Source organism: Cryptomeria japonica, chromosome 1, assembly GCF_030272615.1.
Source record: "Cryptomeria japonica chromosome 1, Sugi_1.0, whole genome shotgun sequence".
NCBI classification, from domain to species: domain Eukaryota; kingdom Viridiplantae; phylum Streptophyta; class Pinopsida; order Cupressales; family Cupressaceae; genus Cryptomeria; species Cryptomeria japonica.
This window is the reverse complement of record NC_081405.1, coordinates 373,426,355-373,448,650: the sequence shown is the minus strand read 5'-3', so window position 1 is coordinate 373,448,650 and position 22,296 is coordinate 373,426,355. Positions and strand designations below refer to the sequence as shown.

The following is a 22,296-nucleotide window of genomic DNA, read 5'->3' as shown; positions in this document are numbered from 1 at the left end:
AGATATTCAATTGGGTTATTTTCTTTCATCTACTTAAAATTTCTTGTCTCTCATATGCCTGTCTATGAGTGGAAACCATTCTTGACTGCAATTAAAATGATTTTATGAAGACAAGAATCTTGATGTAAAAGGGTTCAAATGATACGTGGTAACAGTTTTTCAACTCTTACTTAGAGTGCTTTGAGAGCTTATGATAAATCCAGAGTTACAATTGCAGTTTGTTTCAATTCATAGTTCAGTTGTGCTAAGGTGGTCTACACTTTTGTAGGCTAATAACTCTGCATTCCCTTGTTATCACTTTTAAAGTTCGTATAATTACATGATGTCACAATTGTGAATATACATAATTATGATTAAAACATTAACTAAGAAAAGGAATGATCGCTTGAGGCATAATGTATGTGCAAGACTTATTTAATTCTTGTTTCAGTGTTGGTTATAGAAAATTTGTATGTGGATTGTTGTAGTGAACCACTATACCTACCATGTTTCTTTCAATGCGAATGTGATACATCAATAAATTTTGAGTTATCCATCTTGATAGGTTCAAGGATGTTATTGAATACTTGTGGAATTTGTATAATAAGTAGATTTGTCAAATAGGATGGCCTTTTTTATGAGCTGACAAATTGTATAGGAATTACAAGATTCGTCTCTATTTAACATGGACTCATACCTATCATTCCTTCTGTGATTTTGAAGTTAAAATTGTTTCCATGCATTGGAGAATAATCAAGCGTAGACTTGCATTTCCATCCCAAGCCTGCAGCTCTCTCTTCCTGCCATATTCAACCTTTGTTATTTGCAACTAAGAATTTTCAGCAAATTATTAGAACACAGAGTTCCAAAACTAATAGGTTTATAATTTTTCCTTTCAATTTTTGGAAACATTTACATGTATGCACCACTGTATCTTCTTTTTGGAAAGGGAATGCTAAGTAGTGTATTTGTAGTCAAAATGAAATCCTTTCTCTTCTTTTTCTTTCAACTAAATGGTGAAAAGAAAAAAAAATGTGTGAAGTCTTATATGACACAAGTACATGTACATGCTAGCTAAGAATACAGTGACAAAATATTGCAGAGTATTTTTTTGTGAACTCCTAACTCCATTTCCTTCTTACACACCCCTACACGACTACATGCACATATAAAAATACATGAATTTGATCATTCATACTTTATTTTGCAGACAAAAACCCATATATGTCTAGTAACAGATTATTGTCCTGGTGGGGAGCTCTTTATGCTGATTGACAGACAACCTACAAAGGTTCTTCAAGAAGATGCAGTGAGGTGAAAATAATGAATGCCATGTCTTATACTTGATAATAACTTGTTTCACTTCATTTTTCAACTAAGTAACCTTTTTCTGAATTTTTGTAACAAATGATTCATGTAAAGTCACTGGGATTGTGCTTTCCTTTGGAGCATTTATATTATCATTTTGTGATTTTATTTTGTACCATGTTGTTTTCTTTTCCAAATTATATGTGTAGTACTAAATAGCTAAATTAATATGACCTATGTGTTGTAGATTCTATGCTGCAGAAGTAGTTGTTGCCCTTGAGTATCTACATTGTCAAGGTATGAGAAAATATTATGTCCATCTATATAGCTTTACTGTTTGAACATTAAATTTAATTTTAATGTATTTTATATCCAATCCAAAAATTAAAGGATGATAGTTTTAGAAAGTAAAATTATGCAAATTGAAGAGAAAATTCAGCTATTGTGCCAGTTTTTGAGAAAATTGGACAGTATCAACCAAACGAGATTTAAGGTTATTAATATATTCTTAATATAGATGGCAATTTCATCTGAAGAATCCATCAAATATTTTATGTAAGCATATGCCTTACAGTCAGTCTTTTCAAACAAAATCATCAATTTTATATTCAACATTTTAATGAAAGCTAGGGGTTATACAGTATGTTGTGTGCAATAGTTTATAGCCAAAAAATTTAGAACTGAATACATAAGCCATCTTGATAGGTAAGAGTATAACTTTCTATGATTTTTAGTGAGAGGTATTTGTTGAATAATATATGCATTTTTTTATCATCATATAGTCGTGTAGCTTGGACCTTTTATGCAATCATTATAATTGGGCTTTAAGTAGTCTAGGGGTGCATTCAAATTTTTTATCATAGGTTCTATATAGGCACCATTATCAATGATAATTTTGTGAAGTAAAAGTAAGTTTAGATGTTTTCTAATATCTCACCATTGGATATTTTGTTGAAAAACTGGTGCATCTCTTTCATTTATGTTGGTCCCATAGTTATACTAAGATGTTGGGGTGGGGGGGGAGGGGGTGGGTGTGAATCAGTATAACACACTTTTTCAGAATTCAATTTTATTAACAATACAATTCCAAAGAATACAGGAACACAATGTAGACCTAGAAATTCTAAATATATTATTTTGTATAAGATTTATGTTTACAATTGGTAGAGGCACCAACCCCTCATTTACTATGTGAGCACCAACTCACTAGAGGCACCAACCTTGATACAATGTTCTGCTATACATTAACTCTCCAATCTGCTGTAATATACAATATAAATCTGTCACAATATATCAACAATTTTTTCTTTAATTCTGCTCCAAATTTCTATCTATCTTGTTATAGACTGAACATTCTATCTTCTTGTAATCTGCCACAAGTCTCCTTAATGTCTTTTTCTTAATTTTGAGACAACATTCAAATATTCTCCTCCTTTTTAAGTCTGGTTTAAAATATTTAAATTTTAATCAGATTAATTTTCTTTCACACACACCAACAACACTCATACTGATTGTAATTTCTTTATATATCTTTTAATTTTCCATTCAATAATATTTGTGTCTTCTTATAATAACCAATTGTGACTTTTCATTATTATTATTTTTACTTAAGAATATTAATCTCTATTAGATTACACCTCTAATTGTAACGCATTATCAATAGTGGCTTTTCAACTGTGGCTTATCAATTTGTGCCTTAGTGAATACGTGGCTTTTCATTCAACGGATCTGATTCATATTGTCAAATCATAGTTTCCTTAACCAGTTTGATTATCCATATCAAATCATGGCACTAATTTACCAAACACAAGATTTATCATTTTATCAAATCATGGCACTAATGACTATGGTTTTAACTTGTTTGATTTGCTCCATTCGATCTGCCCTGCTCCATTCAATTTGCTCCAATAGAAGACTTGTACAAAATGATCAAAATGATTATTAGATCTACACAGGTATCTTGATCTCAAAGTTTATCGAATCTGCATAGGAGTCTTGATCTCAATGTTTATCAAATCACGTGTCTTTGCATAAGAGTCATATTGACATCAATGACAACATTTTGACAATCTCCCCCTTTGTCATTGATGGCAACCTCAACCTTTTAATGATATTTTCTAAACAATGCAATGCTCCCCCTTAGTTCAATGCTTCTTCATGCTCTAATGCTCCCCCTTGCTAGTCTTCTCCCCCTTTGACATCAATGGAAAAGGGTATGAAATAATTCTCCCTTACTCCTTAGAAGGATAGGGTAGTACCCCTAATTTATGTCTAAGAAACTCAAAGGTTTCTCTTGGTAGAGGTTTTGTGAATATATCTGCTATTTGTTCTTTGGTAGGCACACACTCCATCTTCACTTGTTGTTTTGCAACTTGTTCTCTCAAGAAGTGATATTTGATGGGAATGTGTTTTGTCCTTGAGTGCATCACAGGAATTTTGGAGATGTTGATGGAATTTTGGGAAGTTTGATCTTTGACTCCGAAAATTGGCACACTAGAATATCTTTGTTGAAAAGTGAAACTCATGAAGGCACTAATAGATAGTTCTTAATATATTTAAATAGATTTGCCAAATAGAAAGAGTTTTGTTTGAAATGACTAACAACAAGACCTCATCTTTAAAATTTTGGATTTATAGTAATTATATTTTTTTTGAATATTTAAGAGTTAAACTTATACCATGATTGGATGCATATTTGCAGGCATAATTTATAGAGATTTAAAACCAGAAAATGTGTTGATTCAAAGGGATGGACATGTAATGCTGACAGATTTTGACTTATCATGTTTGACATCTTGTAAACCTCAAGTATGACTCTGTTATTTGATATTCCTCTATTTTCAATTTGCAAACTCTTGTTCTTATCCATATTCAATAATGTCAAAGAGTTTATGTGACTAGACCATATCTTTTTTTTCGTGTTATGCAATTTGTGACTATTCTTATTTGTGCTAAAAACTAGCTTGGTTTTTTGCAAGAATCGCCATGGAAAAGATATAAGTTTTTGTACTATACCTTATTTATGGAGTTGTAAATGATTCACCTAAAGTAGAACATGAAAAATATTTATTTTTTCATTTTGATAAAAATTTAAAATAAATATATCACTAATTAGTCAATATGAATCCCAAGGTTCCAACATGTATAAGTTCAAATTGGCTATACTTTTCAGTATCAATCACATATTGGGTTAAACTTAGTTTAAACTAGAAAAAGCCACACCAATAGACTGCAAGCTCCCTAGGTCTAGATTCCCTCTTCTTTTATGATCTTGCCTAATTCTAATGACCACAACATTTAGTTTTCAGCTCAGGTTTTAAAGGGTTTCATGCATTAGAAAAAAAATCATGAGTTATAAGTATAACAATCGTTCACACCCTATATTAATAATGAAAGAGTTTCCATATGTCAAAATTTCCATTTAAATGTTTCTTTACTCCAAAATAAAACAAGAATAGCTCTTTCAGATTTCACTAGGAGCAAAATTTCTGATTTAAAAATAGCTAAGTAGCTGAATTATGATTTTGTTCTGTCAATTTCAAGTACGAAACATACTTGAATTGGATTCAAAATTGAAAGCATTGTGGGGGTGTCCAGGATTTCGGTATTTTAGACTCGAAAATGTTTCAATGAACAATTATGCATTTCCAGTCAATTCTGAGGATGACATGGTGATTTGAAACCAATTCCAACTATCTTTGACACTCAAAAAGTGATAAAATGTAATGTCCTCTTTTTGGGATGATATGGTTTATGGTTGGATTAGCCTATTATTGGGCCTCGTAGGCTACGAATGACAGTTAGAGGGTCCTAGTTGGTAGTGAAGGAGGCTTATTTCCATTCCGGAGGTCAGAAGTGTTCAGGATTGCTTTTCGTTTGGTTTAGTTTGGCCTTCGTTTGACTCTGTTCCACACACTTACTATTTATAGTAAGTTAGTGGTTGATTGAGAGGGACCCTTACTATTTTTAGTAAGGCATTCAGATGAACAGTGGACGCAATGGGGCTACCCTATGGTGTTTGTAGAATTGAGATATAATGGTTATTATTGGAGTTATGAAATTTTTAATTATTATTAAAGATATACTTTAATAATAATTAATATAAGAATAATAATGAATAATATTTGGACTTTATATTATAAGGGACATTTAATAAAATAAAGTCAAATATTAATGCATAAGTTATATCTTAATGTTATATTTGCACTTTATAACTCAAGGGTCCATTTGTCATTAAAAGGGAGCCATTTAATTATTTGTTTGGACGCCTATACCAAGGAGGATTTTTTTAAACCTATACCAAGGAGGATTTTATTAAATATTAAAGTGCAAGCTTATAACATAATAAATGCAATTAAATGATTAAGAAGTCTCTAGAAGGGATTGACCATCTTTGAGAATTATATAAAGTGCCAAGAGATGATTGAATTCATTATGATTGAGCATTTAATATTCTTCTTTCTTGAGCGATGGGAAGAAACCAAGGGTTTCCAGCACTTCCAGCATTGGAGAATGTAACCTCTTCAGTGTTTAGCTATCTTGAGGCTGTGAAATTATCAGCTGGATCATTGCTTGATTGTGGGCTCATCCAAGAGTCCAATTTGTGCTAACAAGTGGAAGATTTCATCTAGGGTTTGAAGGATTGGAAGGTATATCTACAGCAGACCTGGGGATTCATATTGGCTTCCATTATGCATCAGGAAATCAAATATTTAATTGGCAGATTATATATAGCTACAACAGGGACGTGTTTAATTGGCAGATTATATACATTGTAGAGTGGAGACCATCATTTGCAGCAGGCATTTTACATACCAGGTTCTCTAATTTTGCTGTCATAAGTTCTGGGAATTACATGCTATATCTTTGTAACTATTTGGCATGAGAATAATTAATAAAAGAATTCCTTATGCTGCTGCCATATAATTTCTAGTTTGCATGCTAAGTGTTTGATAAAATGCCAATGGTGATATAGATGCATGTTCATCATCAATTCATTAAAATCAGTTGTATTTCAACATTATGCTTGACTTGCATCTAAAGGAGATAAAAGGTTGCATACCACATGTTTGTCTAAATGTCTATTGGTTGTAAGTGTCTTTTGTTGTACCTTCATGTTGGGATGAATAGATGCATGCCAAGTGTTTGATAGTTTGTCAAGTAGCTGAAGTTAATATTTTCAGTCATTTATATTCATGTGAAAATTCATAAAAACAGCTGGCATATCATTTCTATGTCATTGTTAGTCAATCTTGCATTGCTAGAAGCATTCAAAAACATCAAGTGCGGCATACAAGACCGAAACAATACAGACAAAAACTCATAACTGAAAGTTTAGACATTGTCTGCAAAGTGTTTGACAATATTCCTTGAGCCTCTAATCAGCAAATTTGGATCAAAGTTAGCAAGGGATTGTACAGTGGTATCAGAGCAGTTTCCTGTCATCCTATTGGGATTTGAATTAAATATTTAAAGATCTCACATCGCATCATTTGAATGACCAAGGCTCATAAGTTTTCAAATATGGGTTACTACAGTATCCTAGGAAGATCCAGGGAAGAGATTGAACAGGATGCCATCAAGATAAGGGAAAGATGTGAACGAGAAGCTCTTCGACTCTTTGAGGGATATCAGAGTATGCCAGATAAATTTAAAGGATAGTACTCTCTTCATGATTATCTGAACTTGTTTGTCTCCTGGAGGCCTGAAGATATTGGGTTAGTAAAGTATATTAGGAGGGTGTATCAGGAGAAAATTTCATCAAAAGGGACACAATTCAATCATGGGCATAGAGTAAGAAGGTATGGTAGAACTACTAAATCAACTTATGAGGATCGTTCTACATCTAAACTCAATGACCAACTTACAAGAGCTTCCATAATGAGAAGGAATGAAATGAGAAGACAAGGTCTATGCTTCACTTGCAAAGGTTTTTGGGAGCCTAACCACCAATTGTAATGTCCCCTTCTCAGTAGGAAGTAACCAGTGGTCCATTAGCCTATTCCGGAAACCCGTAGGATGACTGGAATGAGGAATTAGGGTTTCCTATTTTTGTGGATTTCTGCGAGAGTAAATTGATGATGATCTTGTAGGGATTCTTCGATTTTGATTGTGGATTCTTTCTAGGTTTTTTGAGAACTTCACAAAGGAATAACATGCATCTTGTTTCGAATTGGTTTCTGAACTTACTATTTTTAGTAAGTTGATGGCAGTTGACTAGATTTTGAGGTTTTTCTGGGTTTTCCGAGCTCATTCTCAGGGTTCGACGAGCAAGTTTTTCAGAGTTGTTTTCATGATTTACTATTTTTAGTAACTGTTAGTTCCGGCAGTGCTATTTTTTGTAGTCTTGAGCAGAGCTCCAATCCAATTCAGATTAGTTTTTTTTGCAGTTCAGTTCACATGGTTGATTTGGTAGCGATCAGTGGTTGATTTATAATTGCTTAGTTAAATATTATTACTTCATCCTAAAGTTTGATATTTAATTATTTCACTGATTATTTTTGGGTTGATTGATTTAGGAGGGAAAAATAATATCATTTATCCTAAAACATGTTTTTTTCCTAAGTTAAGTATTGGCGTCAAAATGCATATATTTCATGTATTTCATTTTTTTTTATGTTGCAACTGTATACCTTGGGAAATGTGCCACTAGGCATACTTGGAAAAGTGGACACCATGTCTTGAGGGGGGGGGGTCATGTAATGAAATGAAATGAATTTCAAGTGAGTTTGGCACCATTTGCATTTGAATTTCAGATTCAGAAATCTATAAATACAAGGTTGGGTGCCTCATTTGGATATCTTGGAGAAATTATAATGTTGTGCTACCGAAATGGTGATTGAGTTTGAGCTTCGGAGTTGTGGCTTCCTAACTTGCACAGTTTTGTACTTGAAATACAATACCTAGGTGATCAGTGTGTTTATTGGAGAAGTTTTGTGAGGGTGTTTTCAGTTTTCAGTGTGTGTGTTTCAAAATTTCAGAGTGTGGAGTGTTTCCCTATGTTTCTGGTTTGGTGTGGCTGAAGTGAAGAATTGTTCATATCTCCTTGCCTGTGCATCCCATCATTCTAGGTATCGGCTCATTGGAAGCGTATTTGGAGGGCGATCATTCTTCTATTTTTGCATGGCTTTTGGTGTGCTTTCTGATTTTTAGTGGCAAATCGAACTTTTGTTGCTGGCCACCCCTTCCTGGGGATGCCTCGGGTTGTGTGCCACTCTTTGTCAGTGTTTTTTCGTGTGGTTTTTTGCTCCTATTTTGGTCGCCTAGATCATATCTCTCGTTTGCTTGTGTTCGCATGCGATTCGGAGCTGTTTGGAGGAGTTGGTGAGCTTTTCAATGTTGTTGGACTCTCGCTAGAGTGCTGGTATTTCTATATCAGATTTGTCTAATTGTGTTTTAGCTTGTAATTATCTGAGTTTTCAGTGTTTTGTTCATTGATACTTCATTGTACTCATCATTGTAATTGTTGATTAGGAGTACTAACCTCTATTGTATCTAAAGAACTCCATTGTAATTCCCACTGCATAAGTGAAAGAGGCTGGCTTGGCCGCCTTCAGTGTTAGTAATTCAGTTTGTAGTTCAGTCCTCCCGCTGCATAAGCAGTTGAGTGATCACTGTTTGTAATTGTCCTCCCGCTGCATAAGCGGTCGAGTGATTTTTATTTGTAATTGTCCTCCCACTTCATAAGTGGTTGAGTTGAATTGTTCAGTGAAGTCCTCCTGCTAATATATTGCAGTAGAATGATTTGTGTGTGATTGTGTTCTTGTTTCCTTGGCTGGTTTACCGCCAAGTTTCCTTGTTTTTACCCATTGGAAAGTGGAAGGGGTTGGCTTGCCGCCCAATATTGTAATCAGCATTTTCAGTGTTGCATCTAACGATCACCTACCACCGTATGCTCTCACCCTCCTAGTCCGGGCTCTCGGTGACCGAAAGGCGTAGGGTTCCTTTTAGTTGGTTTGAATTGCATTATTCTAACCCTAACGGGTGTTTGGTGTGTTGTAAATTACAGTGGTATCAGAGCCACTCTTCTTGCCAGCCTATGTGTTAAGAGTTCTCCATGAGTGATAGAGATATCCAATACTACAACAGAGAACAAAGAAGGTAGCAATTTCAGATACCGTCAGTGCCAGTGGAAGAGACCTTTTCAGAGGTTTTGAGAAACAGAGAGAAAGAGGTTGATTCAGCCGATTCAGTGGATTCAATGGCAGAGAAAACATCATATCAAAATGGTGCCAATGGGGCTGCGGAGAGAGTTGAGAAAAAGTTCGATACTATGATGGACATGATGTCCCAGTTGCTGGCCACATTGAATCAGAATGCTGGTGGGGGTCGAAGTCAAAATCAAGACACCAATGGACACAATGCCAACACCTCTAACAATTCGGGTGGTAATGGGAATGGCAACACCCATAGTAGTAACAATGATGGAATACCTGTAGGTTCAGTGTCAAGACCCTTGCAACCTATATTTCTTCCTAAGGAATCACCGCCATGTGTAGTAGAAGTCCCAGTGGCTGATGAGATACGGGCATGTTACATGGAGTATGCATCACTCCCCACGGAGATCTGAGACATTTTGTCTCTTGATCAATTCATGAATCAGAAAAAGAGAAGGGAAGGGAGGTTTGATAACCGATACTCCACTCCAAGGGACTATCAACAAGCCCTTGGGAAGGTCACTCTAGCACATTTTGATGGGAGAAATAAGAGTACAGCTAGAGCTTGGGTTCAAAACATGGACAATTATTTGTCCTTGAGGCCAATGCATGAAGAAGACGCCATCAAGTTTGCTACCTTGCACTTGGATGGTGTTGCTCACAAATGGTGGTACCATGGGTTGGTCACCCTTGGACACAATTTGATAACTACATATGCTGAGTTCACAAACAAGCTGATTGAAAGGTTTCATTCTAAGGACCCAAAGGTTAAATTCACAGAGCTTGCACAACTCAAACAGCAAGGCTCCTTGGACAACTACTTAACTAAATTCCAGAACCTTTCAGTTATGGTCAGTAGTATTTCTGAGAAGAGGCTAGTGGTCTTATTCACTAAAGGACTTGAAGAGCCCTTGAAAGGTTGGGTTAAAGCTTTTGATCTGCCTACCTTAGCTGAAGCAATCAAGAAGTCCAGGAGTATGGAGTTGGCTGCTCCTAAAACCAAATTTTAGTCCAAGCCTTTTCCTTTCCCAAAGGACAAAAAGAAGTTTTCAAATCAGACGAAGAAGTTTCCTTCTCAGATGGATGACGAGCTCTGCCAAGAGCTTCAGAGGAAGAATTTGTGCTATTCTTGCACAGAACCTTGGGCCCCAGGACATAAGTGTCTTGGGAAAGGCAATTTACATCAAATAGAGTCCTATTCAGCTGATGGATCAAATTCTGAAATCTCTGAACAGCACTCTGAAAATGAGGGCAGCGAGTATGAGGAGGCTTCTGAAGGGCCTGAAATTGAGCAAGATGATAGAGATGTGGTTGCTCAAATCTCAAGCATACACAAGAATGAATCTTTTAGAGTTCGAGGAGTGCTGGGAGAGAACCGTGTCATAGCTCTTATTGATACAAGAGCAACTCATAACTTTATTGATGAAAGAATTGTTGCAAAGAGAGGGCTAGTAATGGAAGAAGTTGATGGATTCAAAGTTAAGGTAGCAGATGGCTCAACGATTTCTTGCAACTGAATGATTTCCAACATGTCTCTGAAGTTGGGAAACTATGAAGTGAAGGATGACTTCTTTGTGGTGAGCACTGGAGGAACTGATGATGCAATTCTTGGCATTCAATGGTTGCAATCTCTTGGTGAGATCACTTTAAATATGCAAACCATGGAGCTGAAGATCATGTCACAAGGGAGAAGAGTGGTGTTGTGAGGAATGTCCAATGGTGGTCCTAGAATTGTATCACTGAAGAGGATGGAGTGGCTGATCTGCCATGACCAAGTGGAGTGGGCAACAGAGTGTATGATAATGCCATCAAGTCCACTTGAAGAGAAGAGAAGCTACCCTGCAGACATTCAAGCTTGGATTACAAAAAGGAGTAAGGTGTTTGAGAATCCATCTCCTGGTAGACATCTCGAGCGAGGTACTGAACACATCATTGAGCTAGAAGGAGCCAAGACCATTATGACCACTCCTTATCGGTACCCAAAGAAGCAGAAGGACGAGACTAAGAAATCCATTAAGGAACTACTTGACATGGGATACATTAGGCCAAGCAAGAGCCCATTTTCTTCGGCTATAGTTTTGGTAAAGAAGAAGAATGGGACCATGCGCATGTGCGTGGATTAGCGAGCACCCAATCAAAAACCATTAAAAATCAGTACCCTATCCCGAGGATAGATGATCTCATTGATGAGCTACATGGTGTTGTATTCTTTTCAAAGATTGACCTCAGATCAAGCTACCATCAAATCAGAATGAGGGCATCAGATGTTGAGAAGACAGCTTTCAGATTCCACTTTGGGCATTTTGAACTCTTAGTCATGCCTTTTGGTTCGACTAATGCTCCTGTTACATTCTAGTCTTGCATGAAAAAGATTTTTCAGAAGCAACTAAGGAAGTTTGTGCTCATCTTTTTCGATGACATCCTTATTTTCAGTAAATCATGGACCGAGCACTTGCAACATTTGGATGAGGTACTTAGCATCCTAGAGTCTGAGTCATTGTTTGCGAAGGAGTCGAAATGTGAATTTGGCATGAGAGAGTTTCTCTATCTTGGTCACATCATCAGTGTAGAGGGTGTGAAGGTTGATCTTGAAAAGATAAAGGCTATCATTGATTGGCCTCCACTTGAAAACATAACACATTTGAAAGGATTCTTAGGTCTATGTGGTTTCTACCGGAGGTTTGTGAAGGGTTATTCTCAGTTGGCTGCCCCCCTCATGGATCTCACTAGGAAATGAGCCTTTGAATGGTCAGAAAAGGCACAAGCGGTGTTTGATCAGTTTAAGGAGATTATGAGCTCGTGCCCTATTTTGGCTTTACCAGATTTCACCAAGCCCTTTGAGCTACAATGCGATGCATCAGGAGAAGGTGTTGGTGCGGTTCTCATGCTAGACAAGCATCCTATTGTTTTTGAAAGCAAGAAATTGAGAGAAGCTAAAAGGTTATATTCCATATATGACAAAGAGATGCTTGCCATAATGCATGCTCTTGCGAAATTTAGACAGTACCTTGTGGGGAGTAAGTTTGTCGTTAAGACTGATCATAACAGTCTTAAACATTTTATGCACTAGAGGGACTTGAATGAAAGACAACAAAAATGGGTAACTGAGCTACAGGCTTACAACTTTGACATTGAGTATGTGAAAGGGAAAAATAACATTGTGGTTGATGCTTTCTCCAAAAGACCCCACTTGAGATCTTTGTGTGAGCTTACTGCAAAATGGAGGGACTTGTTGCTTGCTGATTATGCCAAAAATCAATTTGCAACCAGCATTATTGAGGGTACTTTTCATGATGAAAAGTACAAATTGGTTGATGAGTTGATTTTATACAAGGGAAGGATCTTCATTGTGCCTGAATCTAAGCTCAAGGAGAAGATTTTGCAGACCTTCCATGACATTCCTCTTGCTAGTCACCAAGGTTATTTCAAGACATACAGGCAAATCCGAGAAAGATTTTCTTGGAAAGGATTGAAAAATGGTGTCTTGAGCTACATCAAGGAGTGTCATACATGCCAAAAGAACAAAGATGAGAATACTTTACGAGCTGGTTTGTTACAACCTCTGCCCATTCTTTGTCAGAAATGGGAAAGTATATCCATGGATTTCATCACAGGGTTGCCACGGGCCATGGGGAAGGATTGTATATATGTTGTGGTGGACAGATTGAACAAGTTTGCTCACTTTTTTGCCATCACCAGCTCATTTACAGCAGCTCAAGTTGCTGATGTGTTCTTTCGAGAGGTGTTCAAATTGCATGGATTGCCGAAGAACATTGTAAGTGATAGGGACAGCAAGTTCCTAAGTACCCTTTGGAAGGAAATCTTCAGATTATGTGGTACTGTACTCACTCCAAGCACAAGTTATCACCCACAGACTAATGGGCAGACCAAGATTGTGAATAAGTGGTTCAAAGGCTATCTCAGAAACTGTCTCGGAGCAACAGAACGCATGGGTGAGATGGCTTCACCTAGGGGAGTATTGTTACAAATCCTCCTATCACATGTCCACTAGAATGTCACCATTCATGGCACTATATGGTTATGAAGCTCCTAGCTTCTCTGATTTGATATTTGGTGATAGCAAAACCCCTCAGGCGAAGGATATGATGTAGCAGAGCCAGGATATTTTGAGGTCCTTGAGGAACAATCTCTAGCATGCACAGAATCAGCAGCAGTTGTATGCTGATCAGCATCAGATTGAGCGCACCTTTGAGGTGGGCGACATGGTCTACTTGAGGCTCTAGCCTTATAGACAGTCTACTCTCAGGAAGAGTGGAGCTGAGAAACTGAAGCCACGTTTCTACGGACCTTTCAAAGTTAACAAGAGAGTTGGGGAAGTGGCGTATGAGTTGGAACTTTCAGCGAGAAGCAGAATTCATAATGTATTTCATGTGTCTCACCTTAAGAAGGCTCTTGGACATAATATAGTAGCTTCAGCAGAGTTGCCTCCACTAGATGAAGAGGGAGAGTTGGTTTTGATTCTTGAAGCTATCATTGACTTCAAGGAGCGTTCTTTGAGAAAAAGGGTGGTCAAGGAGTACTTGATCAAATGGAATAACTTACCAGTTGAGGATGCCACTTGGGAGAATGAGGAGATTTTCATCATCCAGGCTTGCGATTGCTTGAGGGCAAGCAATCTTGGGGAGGGCAGACTGTAATATCCCCTTCTCAATAGGAAGTAACTAGTGGTCCACTAGTCTATTCTGGAAACCCGTAGGCTGACTGGAATGAGGAATTAGGGTTTCCTATATTTGTGGAATTCTGCGAGAGCAAATTGATGATAATTTGGTAGGGATTCTTTGATTCTGATTGTGGATTCTTTCTGGATTTCTTGAGAACTTCACAAAGGTGTAACATGCATCTTGTTCTGAAGTGGTTTCTGAACTTACTATTTTTAGTAAGTTGGTGACAACTGACTGGATTTTGAGGTTTTTCTAGGTTTTTCGAGCTTATTCTCAAGGTTCAACGAGCAAGTTTTTCGGAGTTGTTTTCAGTTTAGGCAGTGCTATTTTTGGTAGTCTTGAGCAAAGCTCCAATCCAGTTCAGATTAGTGTTTTCTGCACTTCAGTTCACATGGTTGATTTGGTAGTGATCAGTGGTTGATTTATAATTGCTTAAGTAAATATTATTACTTCATCCTAAAGTTTGATATTTAATTATTTCACTGATTATTTTTGGGCTGAACGATTTAGGAGAGAAAAATAATATCATTTATCCTAAGTCGTATTTTATTTCCTAAGTCAAGTATTGGCATCAAAATGCATATATTTCATGTATTTAATATTTTTTTATGTTGCAAGTGTATGCCTTGGGAAATGTGTGACTAGGCATACTTGGAAAAGTGGACGCCATATCTTGAGGGGGGGTCATGTAATGAAATGAAATGAATTTCAAGTGAGTTTGGCACCATCTGCACTTGAATTTCAGATTCAGAAATCTATAAATACAAGGTTGGGCGCCTCATTTGGATATCTTGGAGAAATTATAACGTTATGCTGCCGAAATGGTGATTGAGTTTGAGCTTCGGAGTTGTGGCTTGCTAGATTGCACAGTTTTGTACTTGAAATACAGTACCTAGCTGATCAGTGTGTTTATTGGAGAAGTTTTGTGAGTGTGTTTTAAGTTTTCAGTGTGTGTGTTTTAGAATTTCAGAGTGTGGAGTGTTTTCCTATGTTGCTGGTTTGGTGTGGCTGAAGCGAAGAATTGTTCATATCTCCCTGCCTCTGCAACCCATCATTTTGGGTATCGTCTCATTGGAAGCGTATTTGGAGAGTGATCATTGTTCTATTTTGGCATGGCTTTTGGTGTGCATTCTGATTTTAAGTCACAAATCGAAAAATGTTGCTGGTCGCCCCTTCCCGGGGATGCCTCGGGTTGTGTGCCACTCTTTGTCAGTGTTTTTGGTATGGTTTTTTGCTCCAATTTTGGTCGCCTAGATCATATCTCTCGTTTGCCTGTGTTCGCGTGCGATTCGGAGCTGTTTGGAGGAGTTGGTGAGCTTTTCAGTGTTGCTGGACTCTCGCTGGAGTGCTGGTATTTCTATATCAGATTTGTCTAATTGTGTTTTAGCTTGTAATATTAACTTCTAGATAATTGAAATATCCAAGGCTTCTTTTATTAACTTCTAGATAATTGAAATCTCACTACAATACAACAATAGATACAAAGAAACTTGCAGTTGGTTTAACAACAATGAATTCAAATCTGCATACATCCAATAGAAAATCTCATGCTCTGTCATCTCAGAGACTCTACACTCAGCCTCAAGACTCTCCTTCACTCATTCAAGATTCTATTTCTTCTTGCTATACTATGCCTACACCATTCTTCACCAACTCTACATACTAAACAACTTTTCCTTTCCTTCACACCTCACTTGCTACTCTCTTCTTTTTCTTAATTCTGCATTATTAATTTTTGTATTTGTTCCTGTGCACTCTCTTCTTTTCCTTAATTCTGCATTATTAATTTTTGTATTTGTTCCTGTGCACTCTCTTCTTTTCCTTGATTCTGCATTATTAATTTTTGTATTTGTTCCTATGTATTCATGAAGATTGTTGATGAAAAGTTTCAACAATGGTGTACAAATATGATATCAAGTTTTCTCAATTTTGGCCACATGAAATTAGGAAACAAGATGAAAAATTTATCAAAATTCACATGGAATACCAAAAAGAGTACTAGATAATACATAATTATGATAAAATTGTTGATGTTGGTTCTCATCTTCAAGTCAGGAAATAGAATTTTGGTAACTTTAAGAGCAAGGATTCTATCTTCCCACCTCCTATGGGCACTTTTGAATGTGATGACTACAAAGAAAGAAACAATTAGAAATGAAATTGGGGGGGGGTCATGTAATGAAATGAAATGAATTTCAAGTGAGTTTGGCACCATTTGCATTTGAATTTCAGATTCAGAAATCTATAAATACAAGGTTGGGCGCCTCATTTGGATATCTTGGAGAAATTATAACGTTATGCTGCCGAAATGGTGATTGAGTTTGAGCTTCGGAGTTGTGGCTTCCTAGCTTTCACAGTTTTGTACTTGAAATACAGTACCTAGTTGATCAGTGTGTTTATTGGACGCCATGCAGATGGATCCAGTGGCTCACAACCCGAGGCATCCCCATGCAAACTCACTTGAAATGCAGATGGATCCAGGGATAAGTCCAGACTTGCAACCAATCCAAGGCTTCTTTTATTAACTTCTAGATAATTGAAATCTCACTACAATACAACAATAGATACAAAGAAACTTGCAGTTGGTTTAACAACAATGAATTCAAATCTACATACATCCAATAGAAAATCTCATGCTCTGTCATCTTAGAGACTCTACACTCAGCCTCAAGACTCTCCTTCACTCATTCAAGATTCTATTTCTTCTTGCTATACTATGCCTACACCATTCTTCACCAACTCTACATACTAAACAACTTCTCCTTTCCTTCACACGTCACTTGCTGCTCTCTTCTTTTTCTTAATTCTGCATTATTAATTTTTGTATTTGTTCCTGTGCACTCTCTTCTTTTCCTTAATTTTGCATTATTAATTTTTGTATTTGTTCCTGTGCACTCTCTTCTTTTCCTTGATTCTGCATTATTAATTTTTGTATTTGTTCCTGTGTATTCATGAAGATTGTTGATGAAAAGTTTCAACAATGGTGTACAAATATGATATCAAGTTTTCTCAATTTTGGCCACATGAAATTAGGAAACAAGATGGAAAATTTATCAAAATTCACATGGAATACCAAAAAGAGTACTAGATAATACATAATTATGATAAAATTGTTGATGTTGGTTCTCATCTTAAGTCTGGAAATAGAATTTTGGTAACTTTAAGAGCAAGGATTCTATCTTCCCACCTCCTATAGGCACTTTTGAATGTGATGACTACAAAGAAAGAAACAATTAGAAGTGTTGTTGGGAGTGAAATACATGTATTATTATTTTATTGTTCGACTATGTTAAATTTCTATAGTGTATTACTTTATAATTAAGATATTTCCTACTCTTTTGATCATGGTGTGCTGAACTGATATGTTTATTGAGGTGAAATAGTAGATTGCCGATCCTTTTTGTGATTTTGATGGGATTGTAATTGTGTATCTTCTCTGTTGTGGGGCTGATGTGGTTTATTTGATGCATCCATATTTTGTAATAGATCATCCGTTTTTTTTTTAAAGTAGTTAATGTCAAGATTTCTATTCATGTTATGTCTCTATCTAGGTTGTATTTTTATAAGTTAATTACTTGCTTAGTTCTTGGAGTCATGTGTTTTTATTTCTTAAAACAGTTATTTCTTCAAAATTTTGCATGCATTAAATTGCTAGTTTATGCTTCTAACTAGTGGAAAGCTGTAGTGATATTCAGTGTAAGTTGCTTTCATTCTTATCATAGAACTAAAATCTTGATTGTGAAAAATAAACTATTTTAGGTCTTGTGCTCATACCAAGACAAAAGATAAAGTAGAAATTTATTTCACTATTGCAAAATCCCAGAGAATATTCTGCATAGTGTTAGTAACTATATAATTTGTCTATAGCTTAGTGTCTAGGGTTAGTATTAGTTTTCAAGGAGCTTCCCTTTACAATTTGAAGAAAGGTTTTACTTTGGATACTATTTTGATTTTAGTTGTCTTACAAAAGGCAAACCAAAATACTAGCAAGTGTGGGATCTCCTTAACCATCAATGATGATAATTTCTCCTTGCACTACCAAATTATGTGCACTATAAGACTAAGAAAGAACATTTGAAAAGATTGTTTATACATATCGCATGCTACAATTGTTTAGAAAAGATAATCACGTAGGATTAGGAATCATTTTTTTAAGCATTGTTCATAGTGGAATTTAATATTATTCAAAATTATGATACAATTAAGGATTTTTGTTTACATCTTTGCAGGTCATAATGCCTATGAATGTCTCTGAGAATAAAAAAGGAAAAATAAATCAACCAATGTTCATAGCAGAACCTATTAGAGCATCAAATTCTTTTGTTGGAACTGAAGAATATATTGCACCGGTATGGCTTGATTATCATCAATCCTTTTGTTGAGTATTTGTTTGACTTACTAATTTAAAAGCATTTCGATCCTCACTAACTTTAAACAAACTTGTAATTAGAAAGGCATTGGTATAATCCTTTGTTTGAATTCTACCATGGAAAACAAAGATGTCCATTTGAGTATGCAAAAAAAATATCCAAAACAAAACTAACATGTCAGTTATTAGAGAATTCAACATGCCATCTTGACCCATATACTAACCAGTTTATTATTTTAACTATGTAAAAGGTGTTCCTTCTACAAAGTCATAAAAAAGGGAAGAAACAATGGATTAGCTACTTTATCCAATCTCCATAATAGCAATAGTTGACATAAAATTCAAAATATGTTTCCATAATCACATTTTCCTAATGATAGTACTTGCAAATAGATTACAGTTCTCATTATTTTCTAGTTCATGCAGTGCTAAAAACAATTAGCAGTCAAGAAGTTTGTGTGATTTGAAAGTTGACATTTTTAATTATGTGCAGCAAAAATGTTTTAAGAAAGATCTTGACTACCATATTCAACCCACTAATAGAAAATCTTAGAAGGATTTTAACTTCCAAAGTTCTACACTTATCCTTCCACAAATATGTTTCCATAAATGAGCTATAGCCATCTCCTATATAAGTATCAAAGAGTTATGTCCATCTCTAAAAAGAACATTAATTTAAAGTGGTTGTCAAAACAAAGATAAGGAAATTATAAACAGTTAAAGTATTGAATAATTCTATTAATATAAAACATGTCAATTTTAGGAAACTTTGATCAAAGAGTAAAGAAAGGAGAGATGTAAAAACTCAAAATGCATATACAACAGAATCAAGAAGAAATAGAAGAGCTGAATTGGAAAAAGAGAGGTATCTAGTGTACAACAATATGGATAAAATACGTAACAAAGTGGTGAATAAAGAGGATGGCCTACTGCAAGTGAATGATATAGATAGAAAAACCAACATCTTAAGGAGTAGGATTGAATCACAAAGGGGTACAATAAAAGCTTTGTGAGAACATATACAAGCTCTGAATGTAATGACTCAAACAACCTAGATGAAGGTGAAGAGCACACGGTCATACTGAGAGGGAGGGTGTAATGTCCCCTTCTCAATAGTAATCCATTCAGTTGGCTGTTAGCCTATTCCGAAGACCCGTAGGCTAGTCGGGAGCAGAAATTAGGGTTTCCTACTAGGAAGATGTTTTGGCATTTTGATGGCTTGCATGTTGGAGTTTCATAGTTTTGATTCTGGATTCCTTCTAGGTTTTCAAGAAGCTTCGCAATGATGGTACATGCATAGCAAGCAGTGGAGTTTGGTAAACTTAATATTTTTAGTAAGTGGGAGCGAGGATAGCTCATTTCTCTGGTTTTTTCTAGAGAGCTTTGTGATGGTGTGACATGCAATTGGATCTGAAGACTTTTCCGGACTTACTATTTTTACTAAGTTGCAACAGCTACTCAGAATGTGGTTAAAGTCACTTTGCAAACACTTACTATTTTAGTAGTATGCTATTTATAATAAGTACCATTTTAGTAGTATGCTATTTATAGTAAGTACTATTTTTGGCAATGCTATTTTGGCAAGTTGTAGTGGTCCAGTTCAGAGGTTATTTCTGGTAGTGCAGTTTCCAGCACTTTTGGCCTCCAGCTCTCTTGAGCAGATGTTCAGTGCTTGGTAAAAAGTATTTTTAATATTTTAATGCCCCCCCCCCCCTTGGCCTAGGCGTGTGAGTTATGTATTCCTGTTACATGACTTAAGGGGACGACTTGGTGATAAGTTATCATTTTCAAGACATAAGGTGGGTGTCCATTTTGGAGATATTTCATTTAAAGATTATAACCTTTAAAGTGTCCAAGCAATAGTTGATTTCGGCATCCCTTTTGGAGGAATATATGATTTAAAATAAAGGCAAATATTATATTGCTTTGGGCATCTAAGTTGGCATTTGACTTCATTTCAGGTCAATTTGGAGGGAGTTAAATTTGGATTTGAAGAGATTTCTCTATAAATACAAGGCTCTACTCCTCATTTGGACATCCATGATTATTTGCAACGAAGTGTTGCCGAAATTTCGATTGATTACTTCGAGGAATGCATACCTCCTAGTTGGTTCTTGGCTTCTTGCTTGAAAGATAGCAACTAATTGAGATTGTGAGACTGTTCTTTATATTGAAGAACAGATGGAGTTCATAGTTGTAGTGACATTTGATGTTTTCTAATGTGTTTTGGGGTGTTTGTGAGTTTTCAAGTTGCAGGTTGATTGTAGAGTTGAAGTGGTTTTTCCATCATAAGTCTAAGGGGGAATTTTTGTTGCATCTGGGTATTCTCTTTTTATTTTCCTTAGGCCTAGACGATCCCTTATGCCAGTTTTCAGAGGTTAATTCAAATTTTTGGATTTTCTATTGCAAATCGCCCTTCTGCCCAGGCCGTATCATGTCTGAAGTTGTCTTGGAAGGCGTGCATTAATGTTTTGATCAAGTTTTCAGCCAGTTGTTCGTCTTGGTTGGGATGCCTCCTCTCTAGAATTCATTTGCACTTAGTTTCAAGTCTTTTTGTTGAGTTTTTTGGAGTTATGAGCATTTCCGTAGGTTTTTATGTTGCTAGTCTGTGTTTTTCAGTCTACTAGTGAAGTACATCAGATTTAGAATTTTTGGAGTTTGGGGGTTGTTTCTTGGGTAGAGAGTCTCTTGAAACTTGTAAAGTATATTGAACATTATTTGCAGTTGTTAGACAACGATATCTCTTGATTTTCCATTCATGTTATGTATTGTAATGTTGATTAGTAGTACTAACAACAAACTTAATTCTAAATTGTTTCACAACACCCACTGAATAAGTGGAAGAGGCTAGCTTCACCGCCTATCTTTATTCCATTGTACTCCTATCCTCCTACTGAATAAGTGGTTGAGTAGATAGTTCGTATTTTCCAGTCCTCCCGCTGAATAAATGGTTGAGTGATTGTCTTGTTTACTTCAGTTTTCTTGGATTTGTAATTGGCTGGTTATACTGCCAAATAGTTGTTAATGAAATATCCCCCTTAATTTTTTTATGTTTTTCAACAAGATTACAAACACAACCACACCCGTTAGGGTTAGAGAAAGAAATCCAAAACCAGATAGAAGGAACCCTACACCTTTTGTTCACCGAGAGCCCAAGCTGGGAGGGTGAGAGCATATGGTGGCAGGGGACCGTTAGATACAACTTCAGATAAATGCTTATTACAATAACGGGCGGTAAGCCAGCCCCTTCCACTTTTGAGCGGGTAAAACAAGGGAACTTAGCGGTAAACCAGCCAAGTAAACAAACACACTCAAGCACGAATCACTCAACTGCAATATTTCAGCGAGAGGATTGAACACTTACAACAAAGCTCAACTCAACCGCTTATGCAGTGGGAGGACCTTTACAAACAAAATATCACTCTACCGCTGATGCAGCAGGAGGACAGGATTACAAATATTAAATGTAGGTAGCAAGCCAACCTCTTCCACTTTTCAGGAGGGTATGCTTTACAATCCAAAATTGGTTGTTAGTACTACTAACCAGCCTTACAATAAGAGATGCAATGCATAGGAAAGAGAGATTATGTTGTCTAATACTGATGAATATATCCAAACTTATCACATCTAACAAACTCAAACCCACCCACAAAGAAATAACACACCAATAACCACTAAACTGAAATTACAATCTGTTGTTCGCATAACACGCAAAAATCAACCACTACCAAGTTCACTAATATGCTCATAACTCACCCAAAACAACTCAGAATGACACAAAAATGGAAGCAAATGAAAACTA

General features: G+C 36.1%; 1 protein-coding gene across 1 annotated transcript in view; it reads left to right on the top strand.

Annotated features, from left to right (window-relative positions):
- Positions 1-22,296, top strand: part of LOC131857450 (phototropin-1B-like) — a 118,978-nt gene that overhangs the window by 2,677 nt on the left and 94,005 nt on the right. Inside the window, exons 2-5 of the mRNA XM_059210048.1 lie at positions 1,126-1,293; positions 1,535-1,584; positions 3,989-4,095; positions 18,355-18,474. Of these exons, the coding sequence (XP_059066031.1) occupies positions 1,126-1,293; positions 1,535-1,584; positions 3,989-4,095; positions 18,355-18,474 (445 nt within the window). The remainder of the gene's footprint in view (positions 1-1,125; positions 1,294-1,534; positions 1,585-3,988; positions 4,096-18,354; positions 18,475-22,296) is intronic.